This window comes from Choristoneura fumiferana, chromosome 2, assembly GCF_025370935.1.
Source record: "Choristoneura fumiferana chromosome 2, NRCan_CFum_1, whole genome shotgun sequence".
NCBI classification, from domain to species: domain Eukaryota; kingdom Metazoa; phylum Arthropoda; class Insecta; order Lepidoptera; family Tortricidae; genus Choristoneura; species Choristoneura fumiferana.
In genome coordinates, this window is record NC_133473.1 from 17345710 (window position 1) to 17367035 (window position 21326).

General features: G+C 37.3%; 2 protein-coding genes across 3 annotated transcripts in view; both read left to right on the forward strand.

Annotated features, from left to right (window-relative positions):
- LOC141445272 (CD151 antigen-like) overlaps positions 1–11959 on the forward strand; it is a 244735-nt gene extending 232776 nt beyond the window's left edge. For both annotated transcript variants that reach the window (XM_074111067.1, XM_074111068.1), the window contains 3 exons: positions 1510–1683; positions 4999–5148; positions 6155–11959. In XM_074111067.1, coding sequence (XP_073967168.1) covers positions 1510–1683; positions 4999–5148; positions 6155–6298 — 468 coding nt within the window. In that variant the 3' untranslated portion in view covers positions 6299–11959. The remainder of the gene's footprint in view (positions 1–1509; positions 1684–4998; positions 5149–6154) is intronic.
- Positions 11960–13732: 1773 nt separating this feature from the next.
- On the forward strand, positions 13733–15719 carry LOC141445273 (uncharacterized). The gene has a single exon (XM_074111069.1). The coding sequence runs from the start codon at positions 14665–14667 to the stop codon at positions 15649–15651; it is 987 nt and encodes a 328-aa protein (XP_073967170.1). The 5' UTR covers positions 13733–14664; the 3' UTR covers positions 15652–15719.
- Positions 15720–21326: the final 5607 nt, after the last annotated feature.

Consider the following 21326-nt stretch of genomic DNA (forward strand, 5'->3'; position numbering starts at 1 on the left):
AACCAATGAAATTTTACAGCATTTACAGTTATACCAATTTGCTGTAAATTTAATATTATAACAAGAATCGCAAATAATTAATAAAATAAAATTAAGTTATTAAGGGATTTGTTATGTTATCGGAATCTTAAACCGTCCGTCCTTCCAGTAAAAGCAATATTTTTATTAAAACCGGTTATAGAAATGAATATACACAAACTGACACAGCACAACATAAACCTCAGTATAAAGTAGTTTGTGACTCAGATTTGCGGTAAAATAAATTAGCTTTCCTTCGTCTAAGACACTTCGTTTCGAGGCGTCATAAAATCAATAGATAACTCGTATCGCACGCTTGAACGTTGCCGCCTTGAAGGCTGTTGAAATATTAAAGTGTCTTTTCTTTATGACGAACTGTCGGAAATATACCTACCAATAAATACACCTATAGAAACAATGAATCATCGATACTTACTTAGGTGTATTTATTTACGATTTAATCCCATTCAGAGGAGTCTGTACTGAGCCGTGAGTCAGAAGGAGCGTCATGCATTAAGGTCGCGAACCTGACCTTTGAACAATGTTATCAATCAATTGACCTTCTCTCATTATGCGCATAATAAACATGAGGTGTAATTGAATCTTGAACATTTATGTATCTTCTGCCCTAGAAAATTATCGGCCTTGGCTAAAAAACATGAAAGATTAAAACTAACTAGAATGTGGTCATATTTACCTAGAGGTATAATTAACACGCATTGGAATTATATTTTCCATTAGATATGTTACGTTTATGTTTGTGGTCAGTTTATTTCTACGGGTAAATGTTATTTATAGTATTATTACTGTCTAATAGTGACGCTACAACATTATCTTTTTCACCATGATTAATTTTCATGCAAGACAAGTAAACAAGGTCAAACTAAATTTAATGTACCTACAGTTTCTAAGATACATCTGGTAGTTCTTAACATGATGGATATGTTGTACAAAACAGACAAGGAATGTATAATATTTAGTAAACAAATCTACATTTCAGAATTTGGTTTCGCTAAATTTCTGGATCAGTAAAAATAATTACATGGGTATGAAGTATTGCCAATATTATAAATAAATAATAAAAAATAAAATTATTAGCTACGTCAAGTCAAAGTCAAAATATCTTTATTCAATTTAGGCTATAACAAGCACTTATGAATGTCAAAAAAAATCTACCACCGGGTCGGAAAAGCCTCTGTTGAGAAGAATCCGGCAAGAAACTCAATGTGGTATATTTTTTTTAAACAGATTTACAATATTATTAAATCTAAGCATCACAAGTATTTAACACAGCTTTATTTTTATTATTAGAAAAATGAAGAAAATAAATTATTTTAACTGTATTTTTTTCCATCGAGCCTGGATCTTCGCCATCCCGGGCCACGTGCTGTCAAATAACATGCATTGTCAAACTTTGATGAGAGTAAATAAGTAATAGCCAAATACTGTATTGCAGCGGCACATACTTATCTATTTATCGTTCTGTTTCAGTACACTTACTTCCTGCTAATAACGTTCATCCTGGAGGCCGGCGCGGGCGGGCTGGCCTATTACTACGAAGTGGCCGTGGAGCCAGAGCTGAAGGCTGAACTCAACCACACCTTCCTGTCCAACTACGCGCTCGATACCGTCGCCACCGACGCCATCGATCGCATGCAGATAGAGGTAACTACGACCTGTGGCCTGACCCTATACTACAAAGTGCAAAATTCGAACTTCATATCTTGCCGTCGGGCTGACGCTTATGCTGTTTAATACGAGAGTGAGAGGATGATACGAACTTTGATTTTCGAATTTCATAGTATCCCCCCCTGTACCCGCGGCTTCGCTCACGTATACCATTAGGCCCATAGTCGAATTGCATTGCCGGGAATAAACTAAATGTTCATGGAACTTCCCAAAACTTACATCATGGTTTTTACTGTTGTATGAAAACAATGTACAAAATTGAATATTGTGTACCTAATTGAATATTGGGATTTTACATAGATTAGAGATAAATCGGGATAAAAAGTACACAGTAGTACGTACCAAATTTCAATTCAGTCCTTCGAGCCAGTGCCGGATTAAGACTATTTGATGCCCAAAGCAATCCACGCCTGTGGCACCCCCGTCCCCCCATCATTAAGTAGCCGTAACCAGCCTTACCTTTTTTGTGCTACCACGTGCTACCAAGTTTTTTTTTGGTGCTGCTTATGGTGCCCTAAGCAATTGCTTAATTTGCTTATGGGCTAATCCGGTACTGCTTCGAGCCGTTTAAGCACAAACGCACACATAGGTAAGGTACCACCAGCCAAATAAGTGGTCTATCAATTTTTAAACAAGCTCCTATCAAATTAATATGTCGCTAAAGTCGAACTTTCAAGTAGACAGACACGTCTATTAGCATTATTTTTTATGACATGCAAACGATTATCAACTTTAGGGTGGTAGACCACATATTTGGCAAAGTTTCATATTTAATATTAGTGTAATTTGAGTTCATCTGAGTGATGGAGTATTTATATTGAGTATGCCTATACTCTTGTTCTCTACCTATTTATATAGGTCTAAAATGGAATTATGTCTACTCTCCACCTCGCGGCCGCGCAGAGCATTGTGACATATTTCTTAGACACAGTTTATATTCTAAAGGGAGTCAACTTCTGGTCCTATCAAGTTTGGCTTTCGTTCATGGAGAAAAGGGACAGCCACAGAGATGTGTATTGCGTCTGTTTTATCATATCGACGTGATTTTTTTCGTTAATCATAATCACTATGTATTAATTATTTTGTGCATTGACGCGTCTAGAACGTGCCTAATCGTTTTTTAGTACCTACATTATTAGTGGTTATGTAACAGACACATACGTCCGCATCTGAGAATGGTAGAAGTGAAACGTGCGTTTCATTCAAATACATTAATTTTCTTCTACAATCGCAATTAAAATACGTTTGTTATTCAATTGAGATAGTTTCTTACTTAATCCTATTCTTGATTTAACTATGCATAGTCATACAAACTTGAAGTGTTACATTCAAGTTCAAGCTAAATATTTTCTTATGTAGGTACCTGGAACACGACTACCTCTGAACGCTACCGACATATCTATGAATGATTTTTTAAATCTTTACGAGCAATTGTTGTATATTTATATATTTCAATTTCGATGAGGTATCTAGGGGCTTATTTTTATTATGTTTATCCATGTACTTGTTTTAACCTTTTCGACGCCAACGAGTCATATAGCTATATATACGTCCATTACTTCAATGCAAAAGCAACCTTCGTTCAATTGTGTTTAGGTTCAATTTTAGACGTTACAATATAGAAGCCTGGCGTATGGGTGATGTCTTTTGTATTTGACGTGGCGGCGAAAAGGTTAATAAGTGACATGTTTCTATTAAATAAATAGGTTAAGTAAAGTACTCTATATTTTTAGTGACAAATATCAAACGACGCGAGTTTGGCTGCAAAGAAACTGAATCGCGTTCCCGGGTGGAACCTTTGTGCTACTGATGTCATATTGACATTTCATACATCTGCCAAAGAAATCATTGTAAAATTGATTATGAAAAGGTGCTACCCTGGTACGCAACTCAGTTTCCTCGACAGTACATCACACTGAGACGTAATCAAAATTTGGATAAAAATCTGAACTTAGGTGTTAGCTACTCTATATCGAATATTAATCTCTCGTTGCGACCTTCCACTACGCTGTCTTGATGAGATCTGAGGCCGAATGACAAGGGAACAAGGGTCACCGACATAGCCAAGCGAATTAGCTCGCTAAAGTGGCAATGGGCAGGCCAGGCCATATAGCACGAAGAACAGATGGTCGTCGGGGCCGAAAGGTTAGGTTCTCGAGTGGAGACCACGGATCGGCAACGCAGCGTAGGACGTCCACCAACGAGATGGACTGATGACCTGGTTAAAGCCGCAAGTTCACGGTGATGCAGGCCGCTTCTAACCGAGGCAACTAGAGGTCTATGGGAGAGGCCTATGTCCAACAGTGGACGTCCTACGGCTGAGATGATGATGATGATGGTAATGAGGCTGAATGAAGTATCAGTTTCCGCGAAAATGCGATGGAAATGGAGTATTAACTTCATCTGTATACTGTATTAAATGATGTTGTAACGGATAACTCACGTCTTAAATCGAGTTTAGTTCGACATGTTTCGGGCTTCCTAGGAGCAACGCGACTCTCGCACTGCGCGCCACCGCTCTGCTCGCGCGACAAACCTGCCAATGCCTAAACTATAAACTCGATTCTCGATTTAAGACGTGAGTTATCCGTTACCAATATCATTTAATATAAGTGAGTCTCACGGTAGTTTCATGTTCAGAATTTGAATTTCATTTATACTGTGTTTACATTTGTCGCAATTTTTTAACATATGTTTTCTAACATTCGTCGACGTCGCCTGCATTACCAACAAAATAGATAACGACTAGAAGTTTCGATAAAACCAGCTGCCGTTTCCTGTGACTTTTTGACATAAATCAATGTTAGTTATCTTTATCAATGCTCTAAGTACCCAAGTGTCCGGCTCCGATTCATGTCCCGAAATGTGACACTGTTCAGTTTACCGGCCCGGATAATACCGGCATGGAAATACCGATCCGATTTTTCGTGTACACGTCCATAGAAACTCATATCAGTTTGACATGAGTTTGTATGATCGTGTACAGTCAAGTGTAAAAATATGGACTTACGTATATTCAAAGTTTCAAAAATAAGTACCACAGACTCTTATTCCGACGCAATAAGGCCGTAGTAACATATTTTTGAGTGGTTCGAATAGATACTTATTTCTGCACTTGACTGTACACGAAAAATCGGGTTGGTATTATCCGGCCCGGTAAATAGTTTCACCCGCCCCGAATTCAAATCTTATTTCTGCCCTCCGTGAAAATCTCTAAATTAGAGAAAAGATCCACTTTGCTCGCACCCATTGGCGAAATTGTAAGATATTAATTCGTTTTTTTTTTTTAAGTTTAAGTGTTGCGGCGCGCTGGGCTTCGCGGACTGGCGGCGCAGCGCGTGGCACGAGCACGACCCGCCGCTGCTCGTGCCCGACTCGTGCTGCAAAACCGTCACTCCCCGCTGCGGGAAGCGCGACCACCCCTCCAACATCTATTACACTGTGAGTCCATACCATACACCACACTGAGTGTGGCACACTCCACCAAATTCACGAGATATATGGAAAAGCCGACTTTCTGGCACATGTAGTTGGTGAACACGGTTACTACTCATAGCTATGGCATGAATGAGGGCTATCGTTTTTTGTCTCACTAGATGGCGCACTGTTGCGTGAGGTTTTAAGTATGGGTTTGAAAGTCTGTTATTACGGGCGTGGAAAGAAAGTTTAGATTAAAATCATATTTAATACACCTTAAAACCGTACCATATAAATATCGAGCATGCCACAGAGTTGCATAGTCCCCGTTTTGTTCGGAAAAAAGGGAGGACAAAGGTTTCCGAAAGACAAAACTGTCTCAAAACACAGACATTCATTGCCCCGGAACGCATATTTGCCATAATTAATTACAGATATTGCAAAATATTCACAAAATTATTCTAATTATAAATAAACCCGCGTAGCTCACCCAAAAACTATGAGATTTGATATTTCGGAGACCTCACGCTACACTAGCGCCTCTAGTGGCGAATTCATACGCGATAGCCCTCATTGAGTAGGCAGCGGTAGAGCCGGTGGCGCGCTGCTGTAAACTACCAACTGCGTACCTACCCTGGAATCGACCCAATGCACGCCAATGGCTACAAATTGGCAAAAGATAGCGTATATTCGACACGATATGACTTACTATAAATTTAACATTATGTAGATTTCAACGTTTAAATTGTTAGTGATTAATTGTAATTATTATAAAATGATTAATTGTAAAAATTCGTTTTTGCGATTCCGCGGAAACTATGCAATTTTCCGGGATAAAATCTATCCTATATCCTTCCCAGGATTTCAAACTATCTCCATACAAAATTTAATCTAAATTGGTTCACTGGTTTAAGTGTGAAGAGGTAACACACACAGACAGAGTTACTTTCGCATTTATAATATTAGTAAGGAAGGATCGCTTCGCATAATATAAGACTGTCAAATTACACACTTATTATTCCAATTCCAGGGTTGCGTGCGACACTTTATAAACCACATACGGGACCACCTGATAATCCTGGCAGCCGTGGGCGTCGGGATGTCAGTCATACCTATCTTCGGCTTCCTTTTCTCCTGCATCCTCTACGTCAAAATAAAACACGTGATCGACTGACCTCGGCCCAAGCCCTCGTCCACTAAGACCCGCAAGGTCTTCGACAAGTCAGCTTCGGCGGGTGACTTGTCCAAAACCCCCGGACGGGGCTCACACCGAACGCCACCGAAGCTACCCGAACGGAGCCGAACGCGACGCAGCGTTAAGCGACCGCCCTGCCCCCTCCACCCCGATGGAAAAGAGGACTTGCCTATATCCACCATATGCGATAATGTCAGTAACGTCAGTATATAGGGTTCGAGTTTGATGTATGATTATTTTCACTATGGTACATTGAAACCACTCTAAATTGACGTGTTTTTGATTCAGAGCTTAAGTTTTTTGACGTAAAGTTCACAACGCGTTCGGTAGGTAATTGTTTTGAGTAAATCTTTTGTTATTTTCAGAGCTAAAAGTTATTATTACATTTATTAGTTATTATAAAACTTATTACGAATATTTTAGCCATAATTTCTGTATTGTCGGATTTGCTCTCGAAAAAATGATTTAACGCACTATTTTATTCCTGCACACCCAAGAATATTTGCATACATAAATCTTTGCCGTCCCGTTGTTTTCTTCACCGTAAAGGTCATGGTAGATTTTGAATATAAACTTCGCACATCAATTCCAAAAATCTCAGTGGTGCGAAGCCAAGCTCGAACCTACGATCCTCTACTTGGGAGACCACAGGATACCGCGGCTATTGCAATAATTTGTTTATCTATGATAATTTATGTAATAGATATTCACAGTGGGGTTACGTTTTGTCTAATCTTGAATCTCATTCGAATTCGAAGTCCTTAGATTACCTCTTCTAGTGTATATTAATTTATTTTAATATAACGTACTAGCTTGCATGTGTTCACCGAACGTCACATCATGATATATAATATAAAAATGTAATGTTCATGTCTAGTAATAGTTTAGATAGAGTACATGACCGAATTTATATCTACGTGTATCGAAATAATACCCCAATAAATTGTGTTAGGGCGTTAGAGAAGTTTAATACTTGTAAGATGGTGCTATATTTCGTTATCAATAAACATTGGTCAGTTCTTAATGATAATGTAAAAACATCGATTTATTTCAATTGTTAACAATTTGTGTATTACAACAACGGTTGTTTACTCGTAAATACAGCAATACGTTTCAAGCGAAATTGGGATTTGATTTGCTGAGAACTTCTCTCGCTACTGGAATGAAGTGTTGCCAGTTTGTAATTTTTTTAACTATGCTCTTTTACTATCTTTTTTTTCTTATGGCAATATGTAAGTTTAGATAAAACGGACGATTTTGCCAATGATAAAGTGAGGAAACTGGCGGAATTGAAATAAAAAATATCATGGATTAGATTCAGATAGGAAAAGTTGGGATCAGAATGGTTTTATATGTTACAAGTATTTTACTGTCTTTATTTTATTTACTATATCTTAGTAAATAAAATTGTGCGTTGTTTCATTAACTTCAAACTAAGTATTTGCTGGACAAAAATATGTCAATGTTGCCAATTGACAAGAAGAAACATGTTTTTAAGAAGTAGGATAAAGGAATCTTTATAAATTGGCAACTTTATCATTTCAGATAATATACATTTACATTATAGCAACTTAAAAATTGTCAGGTAGCGAGTCAAGTTGTCAGCAAATATTATCCTGAATTCCTGATCTTGCTTGAACCGCATAGTAACTAAGTTTGCGTTTTTCCTTTGTACATCCTATGAAATTATAACAAGGTTGACAGTAACTTTCATTTCCTCTTGATTCTGCATAATCTTGTATAATTATGGTAATTTATTTCATGAGACACGCAACGGAATCGTGTTGTTTCCTGTGTAGCTTTTTTTATTCTATTTAGTGTTTCAGTCACATTTTCAAAAAATATGTTTTTTTTCTTTTGTCAATCGATAAAAAATAACAGATGTAAGTCAAAGCTCGGGAGTGGGGGCCCGTGAGGTTACGCTGTGCTAAAAAAGTGTCGCATGGCGTGACGTCACACGGAACTCTAACGGGCTATATCTTCAGTTTTTGATCAATTGATAAAATAAAAAATACGTTTCCAATATTTTCTGATACTAATTGACTGATTAATTACTTATAGATTTTTTAAAACACGTCTAGCTCATTGTAAATGGCGGAAAATTTTATCAACGTTATGTTATATTTAGACCGTGATGAGCCTAGGAATGGAACTGACAGTTATTCCACATACGTCAAAGGTATAAGGAACGGGACGACTGATCTTTCAATACTATTCAAATCGCGGTTTAAATGGTAATGTTTTCTGTATTTTTCGTCACAGGCCTGTTAAAAATCAAATCTGATAATTAGAAATCTGTATCATAGTCATTAGTGATGTAAACAAACTGCTTGCAAAATATTGTTCATAAATTATCGACAAATTTTATAGAAGTATTTTAAGCTTAACTTATTAAAATGTCATTTAAAAACCCGGCCAAGATCGCGTTGGACACGCCCGAAATAGGGTTCCGTAGCCATTACGAAAAAAATAAGTAAGTACCTAATATTTTTCTAAGGATTTCGTATTTTGTACGGAATATTCCAAGTTTAGGTATATTTCATACCTTAGGCTGCTATTTACTCTTAAACTACTAATAATTCTCAAGAAAACTTTACCTTCATAGTTTTCTTTGTAAGTTTAATATAGGTACTTACTACCATGCTGAATTTTTTCAAATTTTTCCACCCACCGGTTTAGATTTTAGAGGGGGGACGCTCGATTTTAATGAAAATTTGCACTTTAAAGTTGAATATTTTGAATATCACTGAATCGAAAAATGATTTTAGCAACCCCTAATGGTTTTAAAAGACCTATCCAACGATACCCCACACTACTAGGTTGGATGAGAAAAAAAAACACCCCCACTTCAATTTTTTATTGTACCATTTTGTCGGCATAGTTTACATATATATTCGTGCAAAAAAAGCATTGATATTCCCTGATCAAAGCCGCGGACGGACAGACAGACAGACAGACATGGAGAAACTATAAGAGTTCCGTTTTTTGCCATTTTGGCTACGGAACTCTAAAAACGGGAGTAGATACCTATGTTGTTACTATATGACATTTTAAACGCCTGCGCAATATTCATACAAATTAACCTTAAAGTACTGTCATAAAGTTCGACTTGCAACGAAGATTTGTCATTTACAAAGGCGAAATTGGAAAATGTTAAAATGGTGATTAGCAGTTTTTTTTTTCAATTACTTTACTGGCTAATGGAGTGATAATGTTATGTTTTATTTTAAGTTTTTCTTGTTACTTCTAGCCTAAAACAAAGCAATATCATGAAGTAGGTACTACTATTGATTTGTATTGATCGTTGAAAACAAAAATTCTACTATATTTTTACAATAATAAATAAAATTCATTTTCCAAAATTTTCAGATAATTAATGCAACAAAATTATATATACATTAGTTTCTAAAAAAAGAAGTCTTTCGGATATGTTTCATGTTTTTTTTTTACCTTACTATTTACACTAGACTTCTGGAAGAATTAATTATTTACCAATGATTTGTCTTGTCTGAAACTAAAACACAATTTATAACCAAATACACATAAGACACCAGTGCCTTACTAATTACTAAGGTTGTAGATGTTGTATTAATTAGCATCGATTTATGAACAATAGCATAAATGTAATGTTTAGTTTCTTATGTACTTAATTTTTACCATTATGTGAAACCAAAAATTTTAACCAGTCAGTAGTTTAAGAGTACGTTAAGTTTGGGGCTGACGACAACATTCACTTACTAAGTGGGATTGCTATTCCTATCCTATTATTTTCTCTAGCCTGTTAAACACTGCCCACTGCTGGGCAAAGGCCTCCCCTTTTTTCCTCCATTCGTCCCTGTCGAGAGCATGCCTATTATTGCAAGTTATTATTTCATTTCAATTCATCTGACCGACCATAATGACGAATTGATTTTGTTCTAGACACCACAGACTACTTAATGAGATTAATAAACCACAGATAAAATTCTTATTCTTATTTTTTTTTAATAGCCATCGATAAAAATAGTCGCCGTCCGCCGTGCTGCAATATGTAACATATTTAGGAACGCTGTTTTTGTGTTTCGGTAAACTTTAGTTAATTAGTAAAACATTATAAGCTCATTTCTTGTCGATTCACACATTTGCAATGATCGAACTTGAATTATGTAAAATAGGAAAGGCCATTGCCTCCTTGGAGTCATTCAAGCTATCCTTGATGACTTTGCAATAAAAATTTGTTCACAGCAAAAAACTCTCAGTAAAAGAACAGATTTCTAAAAGTTTAGTAACATCAGGCTTTAATAAGAAATTGAATGCCATCCACTAAACCGCAACCACACAAACAGGTATTTTACACAAAAGTTTACGGAAATGTTATTATGGCTACTAATAAAGTTTCCTACAGTGTTCCACGAAACAACTGAACTGCGCGAGTCAAGCGGAAAAAACCTCTACACTTTTTTGTGCGCATGTTTGCAATCATTAATGTTGAAGATACCTCTAGCAATCCTACTTGTCTCATAAGTTAAAGTTTTTGTAACAATATTCTGATAATTATTCAAGTAAATGTTGTTGTGTGCCACTTGATGTCTTTTTTTCACTAATCTAACCGCCATAGTTTCAGTCACAAGTTGTTTTTCATCACTGACTTAATCGATCTACATAGTAATACATCTGACTGAGCGACTTTACATTTAGATACACTCCGTGAGCTCTTAAAAAAACCTTCGGATTTTAGAAGCATGCTTCGGGTATAGACTATGACGTGATAAGCGGTTCTGTTCTGTTATAAACTTGCAAAACTTTTCAAAGTTACCGTAAAAAGTTATGTAAAGAATAACCATCAGTACAAAATAGACCTTACTGTAATAATATTACGCTTCTTTATCTTTTTCTAATTTTAATACAATATGACTTTTTGTCATGGTACAAATAAAACAAAATCAGCATTTTCGAATTCCTCCATCGTTAATTTAAATAGCGAACCCCCCGCCTTAACACACTACTTTTATTTGGAAGCATAAAGAGCTGTTGTTATACTGTATCTACTTCTCTTGGGTATGTCAAATGATTTTTTTTGGTCTGCTTTCGTTTAATATTTACTTTTCGAAACCTCCGTTGCTTCTATAACTCGGTCTTGAACCTTATTAAAATATTTACGATCAACACTTTTCTTGAAACTTTCAGCTTCTTCACAAAATATTTATATATATTATAAACAATTTCCCGTGATTGATTATATACAGAAATACCCTGTTTAAGTTGACTTAAAATGAAAATCAATTTCCGAAAAATAGTAAACTAAATAAATAAGTAAGTGGTGGTTTTAACTGATCTATATAAATCAATGAAAATACAACTTCGCGTGTTGGATTGCTACTAAGTCTAAAAGACAATTGTCATTTTCTACTAGCAAGAATCCTTCCGATTTCCCCCGAAACTCGAAGGTTTTTCTAAGAGCTCACGGATTGTACGCTAATTTGGTGTAATTACTGACTCAGGCGGTGCGAATAGTGGAATTGAGCCGTTAATTAAGTTTATTCATTGTTCTAACACGGTATGCACTGTAAACAATCACATCTTAAATTTTATTGACAATGTTAAATTTCTATATCGCAATTTTGAAGTTCTTGTTGTGTTAATACAATATTAACAAAGATTTTTTGGCAATTTTATTTAGTCACTCATTTAAAAAAACGTTCAATCTGGATAATTCAATTAGATAAGCACGTAAAAATAGAAAAATATGCATTAGGTACCTATACATACATACTCATGTAGATACTTACTCATCTGCTTATAAAAGAGCAACATGACTGACTGACAGACAACGCACATCCTAAACTACCGGAGTCGCGGACACTTGAAATTTGGCAGACAGTGCACTAGAAGATATTCTTCGAAATACCCAAGGGGTTGGAAGTAAAAGATATTATTTTCGTTTTAAAGTGGCTCCGTTCCGTAACTATGAGACAAAAACTAGTAAAGAACGTATACATAATATAGTTTCGCCGGTCGGTAAGTAATTAATTATATTGTAATCAACAGGCAATTACGTTCATAATATACTTACATATATTGTATGCTTGAGCCAAACTCCACTGCTATGCTTAAGTACTTTATTCGTGGCAATGGAACCTTTTCTCTTTAAACCTAGGAAGTGCATACCTACTGTGGAACCTTTCCATAATTCAAGTAGGTAGGTACATATGCGGTGTAACAATAAGATGACAATTGAATTGATGCATAAAGGTTGCCAGGGTGTGTAATTCAAGTTTATCTCCTGTAACTACGTATACCTACTTATTATCTTGTGTCACAGGTTTAAGTAAGATTAAGCTTATTACTACGACATTTAGGTACCTATTGTAAGAAAGTTCCACAGTGAACAAACATGGACATGGTTTAAATTACGACATTAAATGAAACCTCACTAAGAAAAGGGGCGGGGCGTAGACAAGCAAGTAGGTATTTATTGTAAATTAATAGGTGCGTTACCTACCTATTTATATCGATATTTCATTAAACGTTAATGGCTTTGTATCAACGACTTCTAGTCGCTCATCCGATCAGCGAACAGTAGGACCTATCGAATAAAAATCGTCAGGTATGCGGTCATTGTACAGCGCAGTGTTGCTATGCGTGTTACTAAAACTGGATCCTTGTACTCCCCAAGTGCCCGTCCAGTTCACCGCAAGCGGTTTTCCAACCGGAATACTACAAGGTTCATCTTACTCCGCGACCAACCAACCGAGAAACATGCAAGCCAAAATAAACGACGCCTTTCAAAACTTCAACAATATTGCGGCAGGAATAACTGGATTCAGCGCTAACAAGCCATATGATATCTTTAACCAGATTAACCAGAATATACAAACGAGACCATCGACTGGTACTAATAACGTGCCAAATGTGGGTGATATACAACCTTTCAACTTTCCTTCTCCGCTTGAGCTGCTAAGTAACTTTTTAAACCCGCCGCGACCGAATCAAGTTATCAATTCACGGCCGAGACGACCTCTCAAGTCTGGTCCACGACCTCTGCCGATACAAGGTGATTTCCCCATGCCCGGTAACTATGGACCAGTTCACGAAACAACTAAAATACTAACTGGAAGCAGCGGAAGTACGACCGGACAGGCAACTACTGGAACACCAGGTAGTGATTATGACGATTACGATATCGACGTACGGCGAGATTCGGTAATGTGAGGAACTATATGTTCCTGTGAACTGTGTTAATTTAATATACTCGTAGTGCCAATTTAAGTATGTTTAAAAATATATATTACTAAGGGGCTGTTTCACCATCCATTTATTAGCGTTAACCGACGGTGAAATGTGATGCCGTCTCTGTCTATTCGAACAAAAGAAATAGAGACGGCATCACACCTAACCGCCAGTTAACACTAATCAATGGATGGTGAAACAGCCCCTAAGTGTCTAATTTAATAAGTGCATTTATTTAGTATCATAGGCTTAGCAGGCACTGCTATTAAACACGTGGGGCTTTAGGTGCGCTGTCCCTCTTCGGAGTAAGTATAGATAAGTACTTACCTATAACCTACCGCTTGAGAAAAAGACAGTTCGTTAACACTGTTCTCGTTTAACCGCAGTGCGCGGTAAGACATAAGTACCTACCTACCTACATAAAACTACTTATGTATGTGGTCGTTTCTACCTCGGTCGGTCGTGCTTAAACTTACTTATTTGGCTTTATAATAATATCCTACTTTAAGCAAACGCATTATTGTAAAGTAACAATTGAAGTACTTATTACGTACTTACTACTTATTTGGCTAGGGAGGTACTTCATAATAATATCCTAACAAACGAAATTCCATCGAAACGGTGTAAGTACCTAATAAATAATTACATACTTACCTGCTTAGTTACATAAACTCTCAGTAGGTAAGGTTCAACAATGTGGGTAGGTATGCGCAATGTTGATACGCTTGATAGCAAAAAAGATTGTCTTTAGTTTAATTAGACAAACTTGGGTCACACATAGGTATGACAATTATTATATCTGACTTGAGTACCTATGAGGAAAAAATCTTAAAAACTTATAAAATAATGTAGGTACCTACATAAGTATTTTACACAAAGGGGAAAAGTGTTTTAACCAGAAATGTATACCTACCCAATAAATTATCAAGAAATGTTTACTAAATAAACTTCATTATATCAAGTATAAAAGCTTAATCACTAAGTATACTCTGTATACTTCGGTGAACTACCGATTCAAAAACAGGTTTTTACGCGAGGATACAAACTTAGCTCGGAGACGCGTCAGTCCGATACATCGCACTACCTTGGTCGGCGAGGAGGACATCGGCTTGTAAATAAATAATTACGTTCATAAAATGGAGATGTACTTGAAACTATTGGTGTTTCTATCAGTGTGCTATACTAGTAGCGGTCATCTGGAAAGACTAACTGGTTTACTTATGGGAGCGCACCACCAGATACACAATAAAGTTCACGAGATCGCTGGATCAGTTTTAGGAGGATTTAACTTTAATATCGAAGGACACGTACACCACACCCGGCCGCCTGTTCACCAGCAGCCCAGCAACGGGCAACCAGAGAATGTCGTTGTTATCATAGAAGAAGGAGGCCAAGGTAACCAAGGGCAAAACCACCCGCAAAAACCGTATGGACCACCACAGCAAAATTACAATCAACCACCAAATAACGGATATCATCCAAACCAAGAATATCAACGTCCCGTCAACCCATACAATGACCAGAGACCTTATGGACAAAATAATTATCAGAACAATTACAACAATGGTAATCCTGGGTTAAATCATAATACTCAAAATCCTTACCAACATGGACAAAATGGACCTGGCCCAAATCAAAATACACAAAATCCTTATCAAAATGGACAAACCGGACAATATCCTAACCAAGGCTTTCAAGGCAATCAGAATCAAAATGGCTATGGAAACAACCAAGCGAACAATGGCAATGGAATCCCTAGCCAAAATGGATACGGAATTCCCAACAGTAACGTTAACAACAACAAACCCAATTCAAATGAGTATGAAGTCAAGAACCCGGAACAAAGTACACCGAAACCGAATTTTAATGATAATTATAAACCAACGGAAACTAATTATGGCCAGCATAACGATGCTCATAATGCGGAAAATGCCCACAAAGAAACAAGTGATAAAACAACAAAAAAACCGAAAGATGATGGACCACTGTTTGTGCCACTCAACGACTACACTTATGGAGGTGACAAAATAACCGTCAACGCGCCAAAACGGGAGACTGGGTATACAGAAACTGGGGCTAAGGAAGATGAATTTGCGATAGATATTAGAGTTAAAGAGAAATGAAGTAATTTTAACTGCGTCACATTGTAAGTACATATCTGGAATATTAAAATTATAACATATCATATGCACCTACAGATATTTTATTAACTTCTTATCCCGTACGAGTATACAACGTAATATTAGTAATAAATAAGATTAAATTCAAAATCAAATTTGACTAGGTACATAATAATTAGGCAAATTAAAAAGTCTGCCACATAAATTCCAACTAGGATAATGTTGTAATGTTATCTAATTAGTCTAATAAAATCCTCAAGATTAAAATACCACTTTTAATGACTATTCCATAATGACGTAAGATTTTAGTGTAGATAAAAAATATTAAGTATACTGATGTCACGATAAACTTATTATGCTACAGCGCAGACCGCGGGAATACCTACTTATTGTGATGAGAATCACAATAGGTTCACTTGGAATTACCTACCTGCAAAATATATGACTCAACCAAATTCTAAATTCTGAAAGCTATCCAGAGGCTAGGCGACGTTGAGCCTAAGGCATCACATTGTAAGAGGCTTTGCGCCTCAAAAACACCCGTTTTTAGGATTCCGTAGTCCTACAAGAAACCCTTATGGTTTCGCCATGTTCGTCCGCGTCTGTCTGTCCTCGTTCTCTGTCTGCGGTTTAGCTTGGGGGCTGTATGTTAAAAAGCTGTAACTTTGCAGAAATAAAAAAAATATATAATAATACCTCTCCTACACGTAAAGTAAGGCTAATTTTCTTCTTCTCGTCTAAAACTAAAGTGAGAGGGGTAGTTGGCTAGCTTGGTTGGTGGAAAGCGAAAGCATTGTAGGTCCGTAAAAAAAAACGCTCGAAAATAGTCACGGCAGTAAGTAAGCATTATAATTATGAGCTAACGAGTAATATTCGAACAATATTTGCCGCATTATAGTACGGAACCAGCATACATAAGTGCATGGCCCGATCAGCACTTGGCCGATTTTCATCTTGAATAAGAATTCTGAGCTAGGTGTGCTCGGGAGTGCCATGCAATGATGATGTAACCATCATCATATCATCTAATTGTGTCCGTAAAAATAGCATGGATCTACAAATATCATGTAATAAAAAGTCGCACAAAAAGCGGTGTTATCTCTCTGGCCTTCGAAAAAATTGACGAAAACGGGTTCAATTCGAGAGAGAGGTAACTCTTTAACTTTTATAAATACAGACTCGTTTTGGATAAGTACTTACATTTCGACACTTGTCCTTACGGAATTGACATAAAGTTAAAGCTGAATAAAACCATTGAGACGACATTATTATGGTACCATAAGTAAATAGATATTAGGTTAGGTAAGTACCTACTGTCAGCAGCGCCTATATAACACAATACCTACCCAGTTATATTTAAGTCTGAATCCTAATCGAACATTAATAAGCGCACGTCTTGAGCTTACTTACCTGCAATAACAATAGTCACATTATGGACAACGTTTCTGTTGTCTGTTAACATTATCTTTCAATAGTTTAACTACATTTGATGTGGGCATTCAGTATGAAAGCACTTGTATGTATGTATGTATGTATGTATGTACACTCTTTATTGCACATAAAAATATAAAAAAACAAATACACAGATACTTGTCTGGAGAATACTTGTCGGTGAGGTTATAAGAAATCTGTATTTGTAAAGCCTCCTTTAAAACCTGCTAATATAAGTTAAATGTTTAGGTTAGTGTACAATCGTGTAAGTTTGAGATCGTAGTTCTTCGCCGCCCCAGTTCTACGGCGCGTCTGCAGGAATTACGCAAATAATGACTTATTGACGGCCGTCTGTGTTGTGAGAAACCATGACTTCAGCGTAATGTCTGCTAATTCATTCCATTGTTTACGAACCATCATTAAGTCGAGTTGACCTTAAGCGTAAAATCGTGATCGCAGCGAGCCGTGCGGCCGCCCGGTCCCTATGGTTATTACGCGGCCAACTGTTTCCAAACAAACAGCTTCTGTTCGCGAGACAGTTCTAGTACAGTTCAGTGAACAGGAAAAAGTGAATTCCCGGTTCAGGAAAACACTGAGATGTTTGTATTACTCACCACCCTACTGATACTGGCGTCTGGGAAAACATTATGTCAGGAAAATGTCGTCGCTCAAAAATTTACTTCCGAAGTATCACCGGTGCTGAGCAGTCGTGGATATTCGACGCGTAATTTCAACCGACCGTTGCTACAGCCAACAACCCGCCCGTTCCTGTATACACGACAATCAACTGAAAATTTAAAAGGAGATTTGTTCTACAGCAGAAATACTATAAACCGTACCATAGCAACACAGCCAGCGAGAGTAAATCAACAAAGACGACGTCTCCTTATCTCTCGAGTTATCACTCCCCTGGTCAATCAAAACCAGTCAGTAAAGACGCCTACAAACAACACCCGAGTCTCAACCAGTCCGCAAATCAATATGGATGTGTACGACAACGCCAAGTTCGAGGAGGATCCTCTGATCGAAATCAATAGCGTGAATAGTAATGGTACAGCGTCGCAGGATGTGACTCCGCAGCCTTCAATTGTGCCAGACATGACGAGTAAAAAGCCTGTGACCAAACCAGTGACGCCGGCTGCGGGAAACGTGACTGAAGTAACCCTGGACGAGCGCTCTTCCTTCGACGGTGACCAGTGTCCCACGGGGTACGTCAGGGTTAATGGAATGTGTGTCCAACCGGACTAGAACTCAACTGTGCCTGTGACAAACAATGACATATACGTAATTAGATAATAATAATTGGATTCCAGCGAGCTCATTAAAATGAAACACGGAATTTCACATATTCGCGTACCTACATACAGGATATTATTAGGATCGTGGCGTATGTTGTTTCTGCTTATGTTAAGAGCATTTATTGACGTAAGTAACTAAACTACCTAGAAATAAGGTAGGTTCACAAAATAAACGTGTCAGAAAATGTGGCATTTCATTTTACGTAGACGTCCACGACTATTCCTCTAACAATAATTAAATAGATTAAGGTCCGCTCCCATTGAGGCCCATCAGAAAGCAGATGTGCAGAATCCACATTTTGCTCCACTCCGTTTGAGATAGAATGACAATGACAGGTAGTTATTTTCCTAGATGTGCTTTAATTATAAAACCCAGCCAGTTAGGGGCAAATAATTCGATAAAATTTTGTTCGTGTCTATTAAGTGTCTGCAGGTGGTAGGACCTTGTGCAAGGTCCGCCCGGATTGCTACCACCATCTTGCTCGCTAATCCTGCCGTGAAGCACCAGTGCTTGCACTGTTGTGTTTCGGCGTGGAGAGTAAGACAGCCGGTGAAATAACTGGCACTTGAGGTATTCCATCTTAGGCCTCTAGGTTGGCAACGCATCTGCAATACCCTGGTGTTGCAGTTGTCTATGGGCGGTGGTGATCTCTTACCATCAGGAGACCCACTTGCTCGTTTGTCATCCAGTCGAATAAAAAAAAATTAAGTACTAGTTAACTATTACTTACTGCCTAGTCAGAGGTGTGGATAGTTAAGTACCTTTAAACCTTAAGGTAAGGGTAGGTAGGTTAAGTACCTTTTCATTCATTGTACAGTACTTACATGTTGTTTGTCAGGTCGTGTGCCAAATGAATAGTCAACGGCGGTTAGTAAAGTAAGCATTGCATTTTTGTTATTTTAGAGATTTATTTTTGCAATACAAATCGGGCCAATGAACACTCATCCCGCTCATGGTTTTTTATGTATGTCACAGCACAAAAATATTCTTACTTCAGTTGTCTTAAATGTGTGCATACGAGTATTCTATTGATAGGCATCTAATTCAGATAGTACCAAGAACCATATATATGTTAGTATATATATGGTCCTTGATAGTACTTAAAAAATTGCCAATGAACTGTGAGAAACAGAAAATCAAAATCTTCAAGCCCAACTTAATAGAATTAAGATTGTTTTTTTTGGAATCTTTTTGTATTTTTTATTTCAATTCCAAATTTTTACTTTTACGGTCATCCCGTAAAACCTAAATTGAAAATACATTACATTCCATTGGAACTAACCGCTCACCCGGACAAGAGATATCGTTACTAAGCAATCAAATTAAGATTGGTTTTTTGGAATCTTTTTGTATTTTCTATTTCAATTCCAAATTTAAAAAAAAATTAAAAAAAAAAATTAAAAATGCCGAAAAAGTTTCTCGATGAGGGCTACGGCATAGATGTCGTTAGCGTCGCTGCTTAAGTGACTAAGAAACAAAAACAAGCTGAGATATGAGGTGCATAGGGAAATTCGTGTCGGTACCGTTGACCATCAGTGGTGTAGCGGTATAGCACGCGGTACGGATATTACCGAGGACCTGGGTTCGATTCCCAGTGATGGTCTTATTTTTCTGTTTTTTCTGTGCATCTATATTTCAGTTTGTATTTTCAATCCAACTTAATAGGACTATTTAATAAAATCGACTGCTTTAAAAATAAAACTAAAAAAAAAGAATTTTAGTGGTGTATAACTTATACCTAGAACTCCGTTGCGTGACTGGAAATAAGTAAGTATATACAGCAGCAGCAGCAGCTCCAGGGTACTCCGATAAGAATTAAAATACATATTAGTTTAAGAAGCCAGATTGCCTAGTGGTTAGAGAACCTGACTACGAAGCTTGAGGTCCCGTCCCGGGTTCAATTCCCGTGTCGGGGCAGATATTTGTATGAAAAATAGGAATGTTTGTTCTCGGGTCTCGGGTGTTAAATATGTATTTAAGTACATATCTATATAATTATATTTATCCGTTGCTTATATTTTTTAGAATTTTTGTCTGTTTATCCGTTTGTCTGTTTATTTGACCGCGCATCACGTGAGAACGGCTGAACGGATTTTGATGCAAACTTTACTTATCTGTCGAGAAAATCCCCGGCCAGGTTATAGGCTATAAAAATTCAACAAAAGGGAAGGAAGCCAAGTACCCGTAACACAAGCTTTGCTAAGCTTACTTTGGGGGGACTAGGTCAATTGGTGTGAATTGTCCCGTGATATTATTATTATTCTTATAAAAAGAGCATTTTTATTATTTAGGTACTTACCCTCTCAAACAGTTAAAAGGGAAGAAAAGGTTGTACGGAACTTTCGTAGTTTTGATGCTAGAAATAGGTGTACCTAACGAAACTTAACTACCAAGTACTTACCCTCTCAACTACAGTTCGTAAGGTTGAGGCATTACTACTAGTGAGAAATGAACCAAACAACCCCTGAAATAAGGGGTAAAAGTGGGATAAAAACTAGTTCAATTTCAAATTCAAAAATAAAAACAACCCTTAATGGGTTGAAATAAGGGGTAAAAGTGTGAATAAAAATTTTATCAGTTCGAAGTCAAAAGTTAAAAGTTTTTTTTTTTTTTATTCGACTGGATGGCAAACGAGCACGTGGGTCTCCTGATGGTAAGAGATCACCACCGCCCATAAACATCTGCAACGCCAGGGGTATTGCAGATGCGTTGCCAGCCAACCTAGAGGCCTAAGATGGAATACCTCAGGTGCCAGTAATTTCACCGGCTGTCTTACTCTCCACGCCGAAACACAACAGTGCAAGCACTGCTGCTTCACGGCAGGATTAGCGAGCAAGATGGTGGTAGCAATCCGGGCGGACCTTGCACAAGGTCCTACCACCTGCAAAAGTTTGTAGTCCCGTGGCTCAAAAACAGTTTGTAGGTACTTACAAAGTATAAATACTTGT

Excerpts from the sequence above, each read along its gene's own strand:
- LOC141445273 (XM_074111069.1), top strand. The coding sequence starts at position 14,665 with ATGGAGATGTACTTGAAACTATTGGTGTTTCTATCAGTGTGCTATACT.